Here is a 19386-nt window from a genome sequence, read left to right as displayed (position 1 = left end):
GCATTACTAAGCATGTTTATGCATGTTTCATAAATGGGAGCTAAAGCCGTTTTATCTCTCACACCATTTAAACAAACAAGAACGGCTGAACTTTTGCATATAAGCGAGTTAGCAATGAGGGCCATAACCTCCAGATTTGTTTTCTCAACGATTTAAAACGTTAAGTGAAACATGTATAATATAATTGTTTATAACATTGTTTATTCGTATTAATAGTATTCCCAAAGTGATTTGTTCAGCGTGCCGTTGCATGGATCTTGAAGGGGTGCGGGGTGCGTGCTACTCCTATCACTCCATCGAGGTCGAGTTTCTCACCCTCTGCGGTTGAAAATCGAAATTTTCGGAACAGACTGACAAAGAATAAGAAAATTTCCAGTCTAGCAAGCTGCTCCCCTAAACAGACCCTCTTTCCTGTGAGAGATAGAGACAGAGTGGGGAGACGTTAATGTAAATAAGCATTCATTAAAATAAGTTCATAAAGCGCAGACTGTCGGTTTGACTTTCATTTGCACTACTGTTCAAAAGTTTGGGGTCTGGAAGCTTGTTTCCGCCACTGAATAATAAAATAAATAATAATAATTGCGACTTTTTATCTCACAATTCTTTCACAATTGCGATAGGCTATATCAAGTCAGAATTGTGACTTTTTTCTCAGAATTGTGAGAAATAAAGTCCCAATTCTGAGAAATAAAGTCGTAATTGCGAGATATAAAGTCGCAATTCTGAGAAATAAAGTCGCAATTGGGAGATATAAAGTCAGAATTGCATGATATAAAGTCGTTATAAAGTCAGAATTGTGAGATATAAACTATTCTGAGGTAAAAAAAAAAAAAAAAAAAGTCAGTTTTTTTCCCCTTAGAATTGGACTTTATATCTCACAATTGTGAGTTTATATCTCACAATTCTGAGAAAAGATGTCAGAATTGCGAGATATAAACTCGCAATTATGTGTTATAAAGTCAGAATTGCGTGATATAAAGTCGCAATTGCGAGAAAAAAGTCAGAATTCTGACTTTATAACACGCAATTCTGACTTTATCTCTCGCAATTCTGACTTTATAACACGCACTTGCGACTTTATTTCACGCAATTCTGACTTTATATCTCGCAATTCTGAGAAATAAAGTCAGAATTGCGAGATGTAAACTCGCAATTATCTTTTAAAATGTTTTATTCTGTGGCGGAAACAAGCTTCCATAGGGGTCTGTAAGATTTGTAAATATTTTTTAAATGTTTCTTATGCTCACCATGGCTGCATTTATTTGCTCAAAATACAGTAAAACAGTAACATTGTGAAATATTATTAGAATATAAATACCTGTTTTCTATTTGAATATATTTTAAAATGTAATTTATTCCTGTGATGGCACTGATGAAAGCTGAATTTTCATTACTCCAGTCTTCAGTCACATGATCCTTCAGTGCTATTTTTTAGGATTGTTTGATGAATAGAAAGAACAGCATTTATTTGAAAAAAAGTTATGTAACATTATGTTTTACTGTCACTTTTGATCAATTTAATGCATCCTTGCTGAATAATGTCAGCAAAAAAAATTTGCTCTTATGTCCTTTAAAAAAATCTTTCTGAGTCCAAACTTTTGAACAGTATTGTGAATGATTCCTAGTGAAGTCCTTTTCTGTGTGTGTTTCTTCTCTCACTTTACCTGCAGAAAAGGGCATGAACGCATCCCGCCTCACAAACTTGCCCTCTTTGTCTAAAAAGTGCCCAGGATTGAACTTGTAGGGTGTCTCCCATTCATTCTCATCAAAGAGAACAGAGTGCAGTATGGGTAAAATTGCTGTACCCTGGTTGAAACGATGAATCAGAAAGAGTCGGACTTCATGTTTTGACAAATGATGACATTGGCATTTCAAAGCGAAACATTGTTAAACAGCCACATTAAACTCTGTGTGATAGATAGTTATATTATAATAACTTTATAATTGTTATTATAATGATATTATATAATGATCTTATTTATGATAATGATATTATAATATTTTCAAAAAGAATCTATGCATGACTTTAATGTTAGCTGAATAAAATATCACTCACCTTTGGGATGAAGCACTCTCCAAGGGTTGTGTCTTTATCAGCCACTCGTAAGCCATTCATTGGTATAACATCTCCAAATCTCTGAATCTCATGGATGACAGCTTCAGTGAAGGGCATGTTGGCCCTATCGGCTATACTAGGCTCCCGTGAGCTTCCAATCACTCTGTCTATCTCCTCTTGGACTTTTTCTACAAATACCATATATTTAAATGTCAGTTCCGTATGTATTATTACTTATATGAATAGATTGTTTAAAGAATAGATTGTTTTTTACCTTGTACTTCTGGGTAAGTGATGAGGTATATGAGACCCCAACATAATGTGGTGGATGTAGTTTCAGTCCCGGCCAGAAACAGGTCTAGAACACATGCAACGATGTTCTGTTCATCAAAACCGTCTGCTGTTTCATGTGGCTTCTGGTCAGTGATGGAAGAAGTCAAATAAGTTGCTGTATTCATACAAATACATTTATGTTTAACAGGCTTGTAGTCATCCTGTCATCTTAATAGTTGTATTACCTCCATCATCTCTATGAGGAAGCTGTCGATGTAGTCCCGAGGCTCTGAGGGGTCTAGTTCGGCCTTGTGTTTGATAACAAACTCCCTTACGAAGGCAAGTAATAATGTGTAGTTGCTGAAGATGTCATTGTGCTTCCCTGGAAGGTGCTTCATAATGCCTGGAAATGCTTCATAGAGCTGAAAGAAAGAAAAAATGTTTTATCATGGGTCTGCACTAGTGCTGTGGATGGATATATATCAAAGGCAATTTTGTTGGTTTTTAGGGCCTTCTTGGACACTTTATCCTAAAATTTGTCCTTTTTCTAATCTTTAGTCAAAGTATAGCTAAATTAAATTTAAAATTGCGAGAAGTAAACGCGAGATATAAAGTCCCTCCCATCTCATATTTTTTCAATCACCATGTCCCTTTAGAGCCTCCATAGAATTTATATCTAAACTCGAAATTGCATGAAAAAAGTCAAAATTGTGAGATATAAATTCGGAATTGTGAGAAATAAGCTTCCATTTAAAGGACAATCATTAGAAAGAAAAATTATTAATTTACCTGTCCCCAAATGGAGCCCTCTAATTGAATGCTTTTAGAAATATATTTTAGCATTGTCCTGAACTGGTGGTCAGTATAGTCAAATCTCTGACCGAACACCATTTGGCAGATGATATTGGAAACGGCATTGTTGAACAGGATTGTTGGGTCAAAGGCAGCTCCTGAGAATAACAAAAATGAAATGAGTTCTCATTATTTACCTTGAACAGATGCTGATATGCAAACTTGTACTTGCCATAGTATACCTTCCTTTGTTCAAGTATACCTTCCTTTATTCCTTTATATTTACATTCGTATGCATGCACTGGTATTGTGTACCTTTCTGTCTGTCCATCTCATCCAGCAGGAAGCGGCTCTCCTCGCAGATGGCCAGCTCCATTGTTTTCTTTCCCAAACCAAAGTTCCTCAGCGTTGACAGAGCAAAACGTCGTTGCTTCTTCCACATCTCGCCATTACTGAAGAAGAGTCCAGCTGTAGGGAGCGAATAATCAGCATTTAATTATATTCCATAGGGTACAAAATAGGGCCTAAACCTTGATGATCAGTGAAAGTTGGAAGCTAAAATTCAGAAAATATTGATTGTCAACCCTGGGGGTCAGTCTAAATATTGTTGTTTTCTATTCATGAATAGAATAAAAAAAATTATAGGCTACCCTGTTACCAAGCTTTGGGACATGTTTAGAAACTGTTTAAAATACTAATTTTAATAATATAAATAAACATTGAAAAACATCCAAATTAAATTATCAAATTAAACTAGATAATTACACTAGAATGGGTTACAGGGTTGCAAATTTAGGAGCTAGCTAGTTTGGGACCATATTTGGGGTTTTAGTTATTGCGAAGCTTTTATTTCCAATAAATTAAAGACCATTTTTAATAATCTGAGTAACTGTCACAGTGTCTGGTTTGTGTATTCCTGGTGTCCACAAAAGGTCCTCTTCCCCTCGGTGTCATCCACATTCATGTTACTACATTTCCCATGATCCTGTCTGTCACTGAGTGTTCATTGTGTTCAGCTGTTCCCGTCATCATTGTTCCCAGCTGTTCCCCGTTTCATTGTTAGTTCTGTGTGTATATAACCCTGTCTGGTTTAGTATGTGCCACGGAGTCCTTGTTTAATGTCCACCACTTCTGAAGTTTGTTTCTGCCCTGTTCATGTTAGGTAGTCTTGTTCTGAGCACACGCTCCCTGTTTTTGTGTTATCTGTCAGGCTGCAGGGTGGATGAAGTAGGAGGCAAACTCGAAGATGAAGAATTCCAGGGTTTTAATTCTCAATTATAACAGATAACACAAAAACAGGGAGCGTGTGCTCAGAACAAGACTACCTAACATGAACAGGGCAGAAACAAACTTCAGAAGTGGTGGACATTAAACAAGGACTCCGTGGCACATACTAAACCAGACAGGGTTATATACACACAGAACTAACAATGAAACGGGGAACAGCTGGGAACAATGATGACGGGAACAGCTGAACACAATGAACACTCAGTGACAGACAGGATCATGGGAAATGTAGTAACATGAATGTGGATGACACCGAGGGGAAGAGGACCTTTTGTGGACACCAGGAATACACAAACCAGACACTGTGACAGTAACAGGGTTGAGTGGTTGATCTTAATGAATGCAGGCAATCCTACAATTTAGGGGGAAATTTATTACAAAATGGTTCCAAATTATGTAACTTTTTGGGTTTCACAATTTTAAGGAATGTCACTTTTTTAATTTTTTATAGTGGGATTGAAAACAATCCGTCTGTCTTGAATGACAGCAAGACAACAACAAGAGTTGTCCAATATAACAATCAACAATGCTTTTTCCTGAACTCTTGTGATACGTCACAACCATTTAACCTACCACTGCCCAAATAGACTCGTTTTAGCAATGGACTGTCGGGCCGGTCCACAAAGTTTTCAGCTTGAGTCACCAGGGCCTCCTTCACCATTTTATAACCAGTAATGAAGACCACTTTGTCTCTTCCTAATCGCAGACTGAAGATATTGTTGTAGGCATGGCCTAGCTGTGAGGAAAACAATGTTTCAGAAGCTTGAGGCATGTGACTGGAACTAATGCAAATCATTTGGTTCATAAAAGTTGTTTTTCAGCAAACTGCAAGCATGGGCTAGAAGACATGAACCATATTAATCAGTGTTAGGATTATAGAATTGCACCTTTTTAATAAATCCATTCATTTTATTACAGTTAATTTGAGTTTTGTTATGTTAGTGAGGCTTGTTTGCATGGGTTCATTTTTAGATTTTCTTATCAAATATTAATTATTGCTTATATCAGTAAGCATGATATCCACTATCAAATAATCTCTACAGACCATAGTCCATAATGCATCAGTAAACAATTTGTTAATGCTTTTCTAAATATAATGAAACACGTTTTCCTGTGCTATCAACCCAGAAGGCAATATTGTCTGCTCACCTTTGTCAGATATATATGTGGCTCTTTGGAGTCAACGTTGAAGACGTTTCCTAGGAGTGGCAGAGAGAAAGGGCTTGGTGGGTAATTCGGTGGGTTTCTGTTCTTCAGGTAGTCTGCCACCAAAAGAAAAGCCACTACGACGAGCAATAGTCCCTTAAAATCAAGATACTCGAGAACTGCAGTTAACGCCATGACAGGCAAAGAAGTAAAATGTGAGGTTAGCAGAATATGTTGAACAGGCAGTCTTTGTCCATGTGTTCAGCCAGTCACTCCCCTCACATTTGGCTCAATAGCTGTAATGTTTTGAACAAAGAGCGGACTCAAAGTTACACAATATCTTGATGGATTAGACCACACCTGTTGTGCGAGAGATGCGTGAATGTCAAATGTATGTCGGCTAATATGGTCATACGTTTTAATGAGAAGTCTTCCTTAGATTGAGTTATTATCTGCAGCATGAGTGAGTGTATGCCTTGCAGGTTCATTTTTAACCAAGGTTGACTTTTGCCATAATGACTGAGTCCTCCCCACACCCACATTCATCCAGTGCTATATTTGCTCTTTTTGAAGGTTGAAGGTTTTGACAGTAAATTTAGGAGCTCATGTTCATTGCACTTTATTTTACAGATACTCATAATGTATAAAGGTGAATTAATAGTGTACTGCTTTACTCGTTTTCAGAAACCTTGTAGGATTATATCAGTAGGGACGATATCAGTATAACCTGATAAGCCCAATGACTCAGCACTTTTTCCATAGATTGAATTAATGTTTTATTGCTTGTAAATCAATCAATAAAGTATACTAATGGTCACTCAGGCAAAGGTTACATGAAGAAGATAAATGTATAGCAAAATCACAAAGATACACAACGCCTCAGTTCTTCAATACAGGTAGTCAGGGTAAGCTAAATATAATAATGAATAAAATGATAATGAGTCAGGAAGAACAACTGTTGTAAATGTTTTATCAGATTTTTTATCACAAGTGTGTGTGTGTGTGCGTGCGTGCGTGCGTGTGTGTGTGTGTGTGTAAAAAAAACATTTTTTTTATCATTATAACATTGTGTTTAACAATTTTAATATATTATAACTTTCTGTTCCTTAATATTTTTTGTAAACAGTGACATTTTCTCATGAACCATTTTAAATGCCTTTATTGTTACTTATAATCAATTTAATGCATCCTTACTGAATACAAGTATTAATTATTTTATAATTATTAATATATTTTTTTTTTACAATTTTAAAATGACATGCATAAGTAATGAGAAGGATGGCAAGCACATATTCATATTGATTTAAAATTTATACATTAGAGTTGCTGTAGGAGAGAAAAAAAATAATGCGTAAAGTAAAGATTTTACCAAATGTGGCTGTTTTCAGTCAGAACAAATTCTTTCCATGTGTATATTTCTTGCGTTTATGCAGATTATAATTGGTGTTAGGCATCATATACTATACTTTAAATGACCTTGTACATTCATTAGTTTATACATGTAAAAGTCCCCGAGTGTAACCATAAATAAAAGGAAGCTGTGGGTGATATTTCTTGCAGATAAGTTGCCATACTGCAAACACTCCATCCCCACTCCTTCATTTCGTGTGAGCGCAGAGCTTGTATGGCAAAGGTGCTTGTGTGAAGCCCACCTGGCTCTCCAGACTGGGCTCCTCACCAGAAGGAGGGCTGAAACTGAAGGTCTGAAGGAGGATGGTGAGGAAGATGAACAGCTCCATGTGTGCTAGGTACTCTCCTGGACACTGCCTTTTGCCTGTCAATGTATCACAGTTGAACTAATGCACTAAGGCTACTTGTCTGAATGACACTTTTTACAGTCTTGTTACAGTTTTTGCAGTCCAAAAATATGTTTTAACAGACAGTTGCAATACAGCAGAAATAAGCAATAGATTAACCATACCTGCTGAGAAGGCAAAAAAGGCTTTTCTCCTGCAGAACTGGCCCTCGGAGTCTAGAAAGTGTCCAGGTTTAAAGGCGTCTGGTGTTTCCCATTCATGTTTGTCATACAGCACTGATGTCAGATTAGTGATCACCACAGTCCCCTTAATTCAGCACAAAAAAAATTATATAGTATATAAATATTTAAACATTAAAAATAACACAGTAATCTGCTTTTACCTTTGGTATCAAGTAGCCACCAAGAGTTGTGTCCTTCCTTGCCATTCTAGACATATTAAGAGGCACAAGGTCTGCTTTCCTGAGAACCTCATGAATGAAAGCGTTGGTGTAAGGCATGTTTGCCTTATCGGACATAGTAGGTGGACGGGAGCCAATCACCTGCTCGATCTCTCCTCTAACCTTCTCTTGTTAAGGAAACATTTTAAGAACATTGTTGAGAAACAACAGTGCACATTAAGTAGCAAGGCTGTTTCTGTCCTTTATTACTGTTCATGTTAAGAATATAATATTATTGTACTTTGAATGTCAGGGTACTTGATCAGGAAAAGCAGAACCCATCGGAGTGTGTTGGTTGTTGTTTCAGTTCCACCCTCAAACAAGTCCACCATGCTCCACACCAGACTGCCAATATTAAACCCTGCCTCGCTGTCATTCTTCCTCTATGGCACAAATGAAGCACAAGAACATGAATAGGCTAAGCAGTAATTTGCTAAGTAATGAAATTAATTCAAGAACATTCTTGGGTAGCCTACATCACCCGTTATTGCTGCAGAATTCATGTTTTTACCTTCTCAGTTTCTGTCAGGTAGGTATCAATATAATCTCTAGGATTGTCGCTGTCCCAGTCTGGTCTGTGTTGCTCGACCTTTTCTTTCAGGAAGTTTGATAACTCCTGATAGTTTGAGATTATTGTCTGATGAGGTCCTGGCAACCACTTCATTATACCCGGGAAGGCATCATACAGCTAAAAAAAAAAAACATGACATCTTGTTAAAATGATGAGTAATTTCCATGGTGAAATTGTATTTTAAGCTTTGATGTTTTGTACCCCTATATTTTAACAAAATATTTCCCTAAATATGAGTGTTTTAACATGCTTTAAGTGCTCTTTTAAAAAAAAAATGTATAGATAAGCTGTATTTTCAACAGACTCTACCTGGTTCCACACAGATCCTGTAAGAAACACTGACTCTGCACTCATTTGTAGACGCTTCTGGAAATCAACATCATCATACTCATATCGATGGCCGAACACCAGGTTACCGATAACATTGGCCACTGCATTGTTTATTTTAACCAGGGGGTCAAAAGGGCAGCCTGTGTGTCAGAGTAAAGACATTGATAGAATGATACATATTTATCGAATATTTTGGTATAAGACACTTCAGAAAACTTCTGTAAAATTTCGCTTTCATATGCAAGGACCATGGTTTGAAAGTCTCACCTGAGCTAATTTTTGTTCTTAATAAATTAAATGCATGTCAGTGCAACTCTAATTTCCCTGAAAACTGTTATTCTGCATATTAAAAATAAAGGTTCCAGAAGGGGGTTTTACAGTGATGCCATAGAAGAACCATTTAGGATTCCCCAAAGAACCTTTAGGTGAACAGTTATTAGAAGAACCATGTTCTTCATTCTTAGAGTAAAAAACGTTTAACATTTAGCGTTTAATAGTCTAAAGAACCTTTTTCCATCTTTTGTGCAATGGAAAAATTCCATGGATGTTAAAGGTTCTTCATGAAGCCGTGGATGCCAATAAATTACCTTTATATTTAAGAGTGTATATGGGCACTTACCCTGCTCTTCTTTAAAGGCTCCACAAAGGAAGTAACACTCTCGTTGAATATGTTCTTCAAGAGTCTTCCTCCCCTCTCCAAAGTTTTTCAGGTGACTCATGGCAAACTGCTGTTGCTTCCTCCATGAGTAGCCATTGTTAAAGGAGATCCCTTTCTCAAAAAAAAAAACATTGGTCTGCTTATTGGTAATGTCATTACTGAGTATAGTATATATAGTAGCTGATGCATACACCTACCTCTGCCTTTATAAAGTGTGTCAAATAAAGGTGAAATAGGGCGGTCGATGAAGTTTTCCCCTTGAGTGATCAAAACCTCTTGAACCATTTTAAACCCAGACACATACACTATTTTATCATATCCATTTCTGAGGCTGAAGATGTTCCCATACTTCTCAATCAGCTGGAAAAGTAATTGGTTTACTATCAACAAGTAGCACATGTGAAAATACATATATCATGGCAATCTGTATTTACATGATTTTTTTAAATAATAGTTAAATATAGTTTAACTATATATATTATATATTAGGCTACATTTATTATATATTAAACCTAAATGTTATTTGACTATTTCAGTGTCTTAATTCAAGAGTGCCTCACCTGGTCCACAGTTTTATAGTTTACATCAGTGAAGACATTTCCTAAGATGGGAAGTGGCCAGGGTCCTGGTGGAAAATTTGCTGGATTTTTATTTCTGATCAAATCTATAAACAGCAGCATTAAACAAATCAAAAACAAGCAGCTTTTAAAATCCAGGCTCTCGTATAAGGAGTATAAAATCATGGCTGAGTCCATGGACAGCAAACTCTTCTGAAGTAAACTTATTTCAGCCAGACTGTTGTTGAATAGGGAGTGTGAGAGAGAGAGGTCACATGCACTTTTTATCTGAAGAAAAAAAAAAGTTAATGTGGGTCTCAGTCACCAGCAAGGGAGCATACGAACAGTTTGGGAGCCATTATGCAACTATGTTATGTAATGAATGCCTAAGTTTACACTATAGTTTCCAACAATAACACACCCCCAATCCAACCTCTGTATGAACTATACATTCCAAAATAATCTTTACCAGGAACAAGTCATGAATAATGACTGAATTATACAGTTGAACTACAGACTGAAGAGATAAGCCACACATGCATGCTGACAGCAGATATGAACATCTGTGCAATCGGTACAGTGTTAAAGTGTTTTAGTTAGAATGGTTCTTGATGCATAATAGCACATGTACATAAAATTACAAAAACATAATATGTGTAATGTACCATAAGAATGCTCATGAGTACTTGCATAGAGCCTTTGTTTCTGAACGATTAAGTAGTTGAGAGGGTTGGGAGAGGTAATAAGACACCCTTGTTTTGCTCTTTCCCTCTTATTCTCTGCAGAAACGTTGTGAGTTTTTTAAATATAAACTTTACGTAGCATACTTATTTTTAACATTGCATAAAATGAATATAATCCATAACATTTTGTTGATTGAACAAACAAACCCATTAAAATGGGACAAAAGAATGTGGACCACACTAGAGAGGCACATTTATCCGACCTAAATAAACAAGCACACACACTGAATCTAAAAGAGAGTTTGTCCCTGCTATGTGCAGTCTGTACACTCAAAATGTTTCAGGGTTCAAGAGGAAGAGGTCTCTCATGGGTCTGGGGCCCCAATGTTATGTAATACCTCAGCTGTTGTTCAGTAATGAGTCTGTGACTGAAACTTTCCTTCACTGGGTTATAGTTAAAGTAACTAAAAGAATATTTTTTGTGTGCAACAATTCTATTCATCTATATCTTTTTGTATGAAACAGAGATATATTTTTATGTGACACATTTATGTGAACGTTCAACTCAGGTGTAATTTATTTCTATGACAAATAGCACTTCAGTAAATCATTTACAAAGTGCACTAACACACGTATGGATACATGAACAGTTATACATAAAAAACAAGTCTGCAATACAACAGTTGACATTTATGTATTTGGCAGATGCTTTTATCTAAAGCGATTAAAGAGGAAAGATCTTTCAGATTTATGAATAAACTACTCAATTTTAAAATCTTCCCGGTCTACTGACATTTGTTATGCATCCGCTTCAAACACTACAATGCTGATGATGACTTTCGCCAACTCTTCAACAAGCAAATTTACTTCGACAGCGATGCCATAGAAAAATACAGAGCTACCGCAAAAAAGTGCAAACACAAAATTCTAAAGATGGCTAAGCACTTAAGGTTTATACACTTTATCAGTTCATACATTCCCTGGGAATTGAACCCATGGCTATACTGTTTGCTTTACAGGAATTCTAGCTCTTGTAATGAATTTTTCATTTTGCTCTTGTAAATTATTATAGATTATAATGACATTTCATTTTGAAAAATGTGAAGATTATGGTAACATAAACTATAACTTGTGGTGTAGTTACAATTGATGTTCATCCAGAAACACATATCAGAAAACATGCTTTATGTCTGATTTTAATGACTTTGTTTTGTTCTAACGTGAGGACACACACATGCGGTAGGGAGCAGGAGCATATGTGAACCATATCTCGCCCTCCAAACTGGGTTCCTCTCCTGGACATTTGGAGATGGTGAATTGCTGCAGCAGGGAGGCGAAGAACAGGAAGAGCACATTACGAGCCAGCTGCTCTCCCAAACACACTCTCTTACCTGTAAGCAAATGCCATACAGCAAAATTACACTTCATATTGTAGCATTGACAAGAACCTATAGGACAAATTTTCACTATGGTCACTAGCGTGACTGTTACTGTAGCTTTTCCAGCAACAAGCTTTGATGAGTATACAATTATAACGATAAGCCCAAACACTGTTTTAATGTCTAACAATTGCTCACTAAAACGCTCAACTCTCACTGTATGTACCATTGTAAGACTTGAACATTCATCCTAATGAATCAGTTCATCCTAAATGTCCTCTCTCACATGTAGCGTTGTAACGTCAAACAAAAACAACTGACCAATTCGATTCCTTATTCACTATGTTTTTGACTCTGCTCTGTAAATGTATTGTGTTTGTTGCATAACAGCTTGAGAGTTCATTCATTCATTGAGCCAGAAAAACTACTTTGGTAACTAAATTATATACTGTACATCATAACATTGCCCTCTTAATTCACTTCAATGTAGGTACATCAAGTTTAATTAGTGTGTCGTGTGCTTGTCTTGCTCTTGTGTATTTAATACCATTTTTAAAAAAAAATACAAGCATATCACTTTTTGAGAAGTCATATCAGGTGGTGTGTTTACAAAATATTACCTGCTGAAAATGCCATGAAGGCATCTCTCTTCCGAAACTGGCCATTTTCATCCAGGAAGTGTCCTGGGTTAAAGGTGTCTGGGGTTTCCCATTCATTTGGATCATGCAGGACTGAAGACAGGTTTGTTGTCATAGAGGTGCCCTAATAAAGAGAGAACAGCATCCAGTACAGAAACAAATGACTGGTTGTCTTAAGAATTTTATTCCAACATTATATTATTTTCTAAAATACCTAGATATCTATATTTCAACCAAGAATAGAATAGAATAGAATAGAATAGAATAAATACCTTAGGAATGAAGTACCCCCCTAGTGTTGTGTCTTTAGCAACTAGTTTAGGGAATCCCAGTGGAACAATATCCCCGAATCTTTGAATCTCATGGATAACAGCCTCAGTGTATGGCATATTAACTCTGTCAGCCAAGCAAGGTTGACGTGACAGTCCAATCTCCCTGTCGATCTCTGCCTGGACTTTTTCTGAATGGGAATTACAATTTAGTCCTAAAGTGGGGACATTTATGTGCAATATTCTGTAACCAGAAAATAAAAACTGAAACCACACTAACCCTGTATTTCTGGAAATTTCATCATAAAAAGTAGACCCCAGCGTAATGTAGTAGCAGAGGTCTCTGTCCCAGCCTCAATCACATCTAGGCAAGATACCACCAACCCTTCCATGTTAAAACCAGCCTCAGGATCACTCTTTTTCTTGAGGGGGGAGGGAGGTAGAGTATTGAATTATTCAAATGGGGGGGATTATTCAAACTTCTAACAAAAAAATCCCACTTTAGTTACTGTACCTTTTCCATCTCCACCAGGTAGCTGTCTATAAAGTCACGTGGGTTTGAAGGGTCCCAGTCCTCTCTGTGTTTGATGATCTCTCCTTTCAGGAAGTCTGTGATGATCTTATAGTTGGAAAACATCTGCTGGTGGGGGCCAGGTAAATATTCCAAGAGCCGAGGACACACATTATACAGCTGTAAGAGATGATATAGTGGGTGATGAAAATATATTTTTAATTAACTAGGAAGTTAGAATATTAAAGTAGTGTCTGATGCTGTCATGAATCAGTACCTGTGCTCCAAAAGTGCCTGCTAACTGAACACATTCATTGTCAAGACGCAGAATTCTTTGGTAATATTCATCATGATATTCAAAGCGTTGTCCAAATGTCAAACAAGCAACGATATTTGAGACAGCACCGTGTAAGGTGGCCATAGGGTTGAAAGGTCCTGTTTGGGAGAAAGCATGAATATTTATCAAACTGGCAAATTGTTTTCATGCTTCTTTGCCCCAATGAACAAAAATTCTCCAGTTGATTACATTTAGTCTACCTTTTTCTACCCTAAAAGCATCACAAAGGTAGACACACTCTTGCTGGATGCCAAGCTCCAGGACTCTCTTTCCCTCTCCGAAATTCCGCAAATGGAAGGCAGCAAACTTCCTATGCATCCGCCACAGGTATCCATTACTCATTGTTAAACCTACATAAAGTTTGATTATCATTAAGAAATCACCAACTCCATTTGAGAATAAAAATTGGTTTAATTTTAAGCATTATAGTCAGTTTACTTACCAATTCCCTTATAAGTTTTGTGAAACAGTGGGACATTTGGACGGTCAACAAAACTGTCAATCTGAGTAATGAGGGCCTCCTTTACCATTTTATATCCAGACACGATTATCATTTTATCACTGCCCACTCTTAGACTGAACACCTTCCCGTAGACATCAGCCAACTGAAATTCAAAAAATAAAATAAAAGAATCATAAGCTCCAGATACAGTGAATTATTTCAGTGAGAACAATAACAATACACTATTCAGACTTGAGGAAATCCATGAAGGGCTGGCATAGGTTTGGAACTGGCGATGAAATTTGGACTTCAAGGAATGTATCCTCTCCAGTTGTATGACATGAAACAGTTCACCCAATCAAGTTTTGAAACATGGAGAGTCTGAAGATTTCCAGTTTAAAAGTATTGTTTTTTTCGCAAGAGTCATGCCCATCAATAGAGGTCGTTGCTGAGAGTTTGGAAGAGTGTTTAATGTCTCAGAAGATCCGAGAATTGCAAGACCATGGTCTGGCTTAACCTCCTTTTGAAAAACTTTTGGGGGAAAAAGTTAGGAGCTATACACTTACTATAACCTAACTTACTATAACCTAACCCTTTTTTGTGAATACGACCCCAGGAACATTAATATAGTCAAAACATGTTATAAGTACATAAACAAGAACATAAATGAAATCATTCCTAAAAACAAATGTAAATTGACAGACATGCAAATTAAAAACTTATGAATTTAGCTACTACCTTATGCATGGTCCTAAAATCCATCTTAGTGAAGACAGTCCCCAGGAATGGCAGAGGCCAGGGTCCTGGGGGGAAATTGGAAGGATTCTTATTTTTGATAATATCAGCAATGAGCAGAAATACAAAAAATAAAATGATCCAGCTTTTAAAATCAAAGCTGTCAAATAAGCTTTGTAAGAACATGGTGTTAGGGGAAATGACAGGTTCCCTTTGTCTTGTTTGAGATGTGGTCTGTGAAGTACTTATGTACAGGACTGGGAAATGTAACTGGAGGGGAGGAGTAGAGGGATATTACACAACATCTGGTTCCAGGAAGGACAGACAATGAGACCCCTATGAACACACACACACACACACACACACACATATATATATAGCCTATATATATATATCCTTATATGTAAATGTTATATGTCTTTTCCCACTCTTTCATATTCTTTGGTACATTTTAGTGTGTACAGTCATCACAAGTTCATTGCAGAGTTAAAAGGGGAATCTGAACAATTATTAACCTGAATCTGGTCACATGCATGTGCATTATGAGCCAGTCTGGGCCCAGTGGGCCTGCCTATCTCTCTGTCTATCTGTTCTGCACATAGACAAAATAAATACATAGGCGCCCTATTGGCCGCTGGATCGTACATCAACGGCGCTGCCATATTGCATAGGGCAACTTTCCCATAACTCTCACAACGGAAATTGAGAAACATTCATGTGCTGCTTGGGGCTGTACAAATCGTCTTACTTGTGAATTACCTTTCACAAGTAAGACTGAACATTTGTTTCTGGTTGTATTTGGTCATTATTTAATTAGTAATAGTAACGTTAGTTGGCCACCAGAGTCAGTCAGACTAAAATAGCTAGCGATAAATAAATGATTGTGTGACAGTGACAGGATGTCCATTTTTAGACATACGCCCTATGCGTAGTTAGCCATACACTCTCAGAAAATAAAGTACATAATTGTACCTTTAGGGGTACAATGGCTTGTCACTGGGGCTGTACCCTCAAGGATACAATATTGTACCCTTGGCATAGGGTACATATTTGTACCCTTGTGATTTGTACCTTAAGAGACCAATCTTGTACCTGTGGTGACAATTTTGTACCTTTATTTAACAGTACAAAAATGGACCCTTCAAAAATGGTAAAAAATTGGCTTTGACAGGGTACAATCGTTGACTATAATGAGATATATATATTACACACACACTGAATTAAAATCTGAATTTATTAAATCCTTTTTAATTTCACATTTTCCAACATTTCATTTTAAACACAATGTCTAACTGTGACATATAAATTATTATCATCTGAGTAAGTGTCATTTGCCTGAAAGTCCATTTCATCCCCTTTCATCTCGACGTCGGTTACTTCTATGCCTGCTTCTGATATTTTCTGAAGGACCTCCTCGGTTGAAAGCACTGTAAGAACCATGAGTAACCGTGCTATGACTTCTTCTCCACCGATGGCCAAAAGAAAGAAAGACCGCTAACTGGACATTCTTTTAAATGGAGATTCAAGCAGCCAATCAGGGCTGGCTCTACATACACTCTCAGAAAATAAAGTACATAATTGTACCTTTAGGGGTACAATGGCTTGTCACTGGGGCTGTACCCTCAAGGGTACAATATTGTACCTTAACCTTTGAAAGAAACGGTACATATATGTACCTTTTAATGCTTGGGAACATATATGTACCTTGGGGGACAGAAATGGACTCCTACTGTACCCCTATTTCTGACAGTGTATGACTCCAGACTCAAGAGTGTTAAAGTGTTAAAATATGAGTGTTAAATTAACACTCAAGAGTGCTAAAGTTAATGATCTAATTAAGTGATTCATTGAGTGATGATTGACCATTATTGAAGACACCTGATGTTAACAAGCAGAATTACTGAAGGAGAAAATCTAAATTTGTAAGACACCGTTATGGTGATCAGTGTTTGCTTTAGTTGGGCTCTTGACCCTTAAATCATTAACTTTAGATTTTGTTTGGCTGTTGTATCTGAGTTATAACTGCCAGATGAACAAAGAGAAAAGTTGATCAGGTGGTGTTGGTTATGTTTTGACATAATCATAATTTGACCTGAATCACTGAACTCATTTAGAGTCTAATCTCTGACTTAAAAGTATATTGTTGATTACAGCAGCCTGTGATTCTACAGCAAAAGATTTTCAGCATTTTCAATATAATCTAAAATATTTCTTAAAAGTTGTTCTGATCAAAAGACTTTGAAAATTACTTTATGTAGACACACTGACATCAATAATCAGCCTGTGATTCTCAACAGTGGTGACAATAATAAAGCATTTTGCAGTGCATTCTGGGTGCCACCAATCAAAACTCATTAATTGCTCCCATCATGCATTGCGTTATGAATAAATTATGATCTGAATGGTTTTACTAATTTCCTTTTCCTAATTGAATATTCTGTTTGTCACCATTGTTGAGATTTATACACTGATTCTTGATGTCTGTGTGTGCCTAAAAGAAAGATTTGTTTTATCAGAACAACTTTTAAGATTTCCTTTAGATTATTTAGAAAATTCTGGATCTTATTCTGTAGAATCACAGTGATGATGTAATCAACAATATACATTTAAGTCAGAGATTAAACTCTAAATGAGTTCAGTGATTCAGATCAAATTATGATTATGTCAAAACATAACCAACGCCACCTGATCAACTTTTCTCTTTGTTTGTCTGAGAGTTATAACTCAGATACAAAAAACAAACAAAATCTAAAGTTAACAGTTTAAGGGTCAAGAGCCCAACTAAAGCAAACACTGATCACCATAACGGTGTCTTACAAATTATATTTTCTCATTCAGTGATTCTGCTTGTTAACATCAGGTGTCTTCAATAATGCTCAATCATCACTCAATGAATCACTTAATTAGCTCATTAACCTTAACACTCTTGAGTGTTAATTTAACACTCATATTTTAACACTTTAACACTCTTGAGTTTTACAAAAAAAAAATACTTAGCAGAGGCTGTCTTTTGATATTGTACCTTCACCTTTAAAAGAAACGGTACATATATTTATCTTTTAATGCTTGGGAACATATATGTACCTTTTTGACCCTCAAAAAGGTACATATATGTACCTTGGGGGACAGAAATGGACTCCTACTGTACCCCTATTTCTGAGAGTGTACTCAGGGTATTTTGATTTTGATTTTTTTTTTACAAAATAATGCATTATAACGTAGGACAATAGTATTTACTAGTGCATTGAATGTTGCCACAGGCTTGTATAAAATTATACAGGGATCCAGTGGGAAAATTAAACCATTCATTTTTACATCTTATGTTTTCAATTAATTTTTAGTTAAAGTTTTATGATTTGTTTTGTGTATTTTTGTCATTTTAATTATTTTTGTCTAGCCTATATTTTTGTTATATTCATACATATTAGTGCTGTCAAATCGATTAATAGCGAATTATTGTTATTATAATATTATACCGCTTGCGATTATCAATATATTATAGTTATGCTTTTAAATTATTGTACTATTCACTGGTTACTATTTAACTTATTTTTTATTGTCTATATTCTGTAATTGATATTTCATATTGTATTTGCTATTATTATATTATAGCCTACATAAACTATTTGCTATTATCAATATATTATTATTATATTATTGTACTTATGATATTACATAATTATACTATTCGTTACAATTTTATTGCAATTTTATTTGCTGTATACTGTTTGTTTATTTTATTATTTACTATTAGGCTACTTCTCACTTTATCTCATATTTAGGCTTACTATTTGCATTGCACTGTAGTTGTACCATATCATACGTATTACCATAAAGGATCCATCAGTTATCTTTGTTATTGTATATTTGGAGTATCTATCTGTAAATATCTATCATTTTAGTGCTTTAAAAATACAGAAAGCAGCCTCCCGGTGTGATTTGTATTTGCCGATTTGTTTCATTTTCTCAATGGCGGCATTGAAAAGCAAAAGAAAAGCTAAAATCGGGTTAAAGACAGAAAATGCTTTTTCCACAATAAGGAAACTTTATTTCATTTAATGTGAAAATTAAATTATATCTCAGTATATGGGGGTCTTCATAATTCTTATCCAAGAATAAAAAGCCAAATACATGACAAGCCTGCTTTGACAATTCTTTATTAAAAAAATATTTTATAACTATCGAGATTTTAAATGACTAGAGATGGAACTTTTTGTATACCACTTACAAACCACTGAAATCGGTTGATAAATGTAAACGTTGTTTTTGTTTTTATCCAGAAAAACCGCAGCTCACCTGTTTACTTGCATTTGTTTACAGCGCAGTCTCGCCCTCAGCAATATGGCGGACGCATTGACGTATCGCAGCAACGTTCCAAAGTGGCCAATAGTGCGTCTATGTATTTATTATGTCTATGGTTCTGCATGTAGCAGATATGGCAGTATTAGCAGAGTTATATTTGTGACAAATGATTTGCCAAATGAGAAATGGTTCATTGTGATATAAACGTGAGATGCAAAAGCCTC

The 19386-nt window shown here is 36.0% G+C and overlaps 2 protein-coding genes across 2 annotated transcripts; both read right to left on the bottom strand.

Annotated features, from left to right (window-relative positions):
• Positions 1 to 86: 86 nt before the first annotated feature.
• On the bottom strand, positions 87 to 10122 carry cyp2ad6 (cytochrome P450, family 2, subfamily AD, polypeptide 6). The gene is made up of 18 exons (XM_084092178.1): positions 9870 to 10122; positions 9507 to 9669; positions 9271 to 9420; positions 8631 to 8791; positions 8262 to 8438; positions 7992 to 8133; positions 7694 to 7878; positions 7476 to 7617; positions 7156 to 7328; positions 5558 to 5812; positions 4982 to 5144; positions 3437 to 3589; positions 3119 to 3279; positions 2575 to 2751; positions 2331 to 2472; positions 2057 to 2244; positions 1665 to 1806; positions 87 to 411 (listed from the first exon to the last, which is right to left on the bottom strand). The coding sequence occupies exons 1-18, from the start codon at positions 10062 to 10064 to the stop codon at positions 236 to 238; spliced, it is 3045 nt and encodes a 1014-aa protein (XP_083948304.1). The 5' UTR covers positions 10065 to 10122; the 3' UTR covers positions 87 to 235.
• Positions 10123 to 11086: 964 nt separating this feature from the next.
• cyp2ad2 (cytochrome P450, family 2, subfamily AD, polypeptide 2) lies at positions 11087 to 19196 on the bottom strand. Its single transcript, XM_084090584.1, has 10 exons — positions 19157 to 19196; positions 14864 to 15196; positions 14126 to 14288; positions 13884 to 14033; positions 13624 to 13781; positions 13350 to 13526; positions 13116 to 13257; positions 12839 to 13026; positions 12549 to 12690; positions 11087 to 11940 (listed from the first exon to the last, which is right to left on the bottom strand). Exons 2-10 carry the CDS (start codon positions 15044 to 15046, stop codon positions 11765 to 11767), a joined length of 1479 nt encoding a protein of 492 aa, XP_083946710.1. The 5' UTR covers positions 15047 to 15196; positions 19157 to 19196; the 3' UTR covers positions 11087 to 11764.
• Between the last annotated feature and the right edge of the window lie 190 nt (positions 19197 to 19386).

Source organism: Abramis brama (genome assembly GCF_963993115.1).
Source record: "Abramis brama genome assembly, chromosome: 18".
Lineage (NCBI taxonomy): Eukaryota > Metazoa > Chordata > Actinopteri > Cypriniformes > Leuciscidae > Abramis > Abramis brama.
The sequence above is the reverse complement of the archived record's forward strand: the minus strand, read 5'-3'. Positions and strand labels throughout refer to the sequence as shown.

Excerpts from the sequence above, each read along its gene's own strand:
- cyp2ad2 (XM_084090584.1), bottom strand. The coding sequence starts at position 15,046 with ATGTTCTTACAAAGCTTATTTGACAGCTTTGATTTTAAAAGCTGGATC. Across the intron at positions 13,027-13,115 it reads GAAATTTCCAGAAATACAGG|AAAAAGTCCAGGCAGAGATC; the intron begins GTTAGTGTGGTT and ends ATTCCCATTCAG. Across the intron at positions 12,691-12,838 it reads GGGGGTACTTCATTCCTAAG|GGCACCTCTATGACAACAAA; the intron begins GTATTTATTCTA and ends TCTCTTTATTAG.
- cyp2ad6 (XM_084092178.1), bottom strand. The coding sequence starts at position 10,064 with ATGGACTCAGCCATGATTTTATACTCCTTATACGAGAGCCTGGATTTT. Across the intron at positions 9,670-9,869 it reads ACTATAAAACTGTGGACCAG|CTGATTGAGAAGTATGGGAA; the intron begins GTGAGGCACTCT and ends TTACTTTTCCAG. Across the intron at positions 8,792-9,270 it reads AGCCTTTAAAGAAGAGCAGG|GCTGCCCTTTTGACCCCCTG; the intron begins GTAAGTGCCCAT and ends TCTGACACACAG.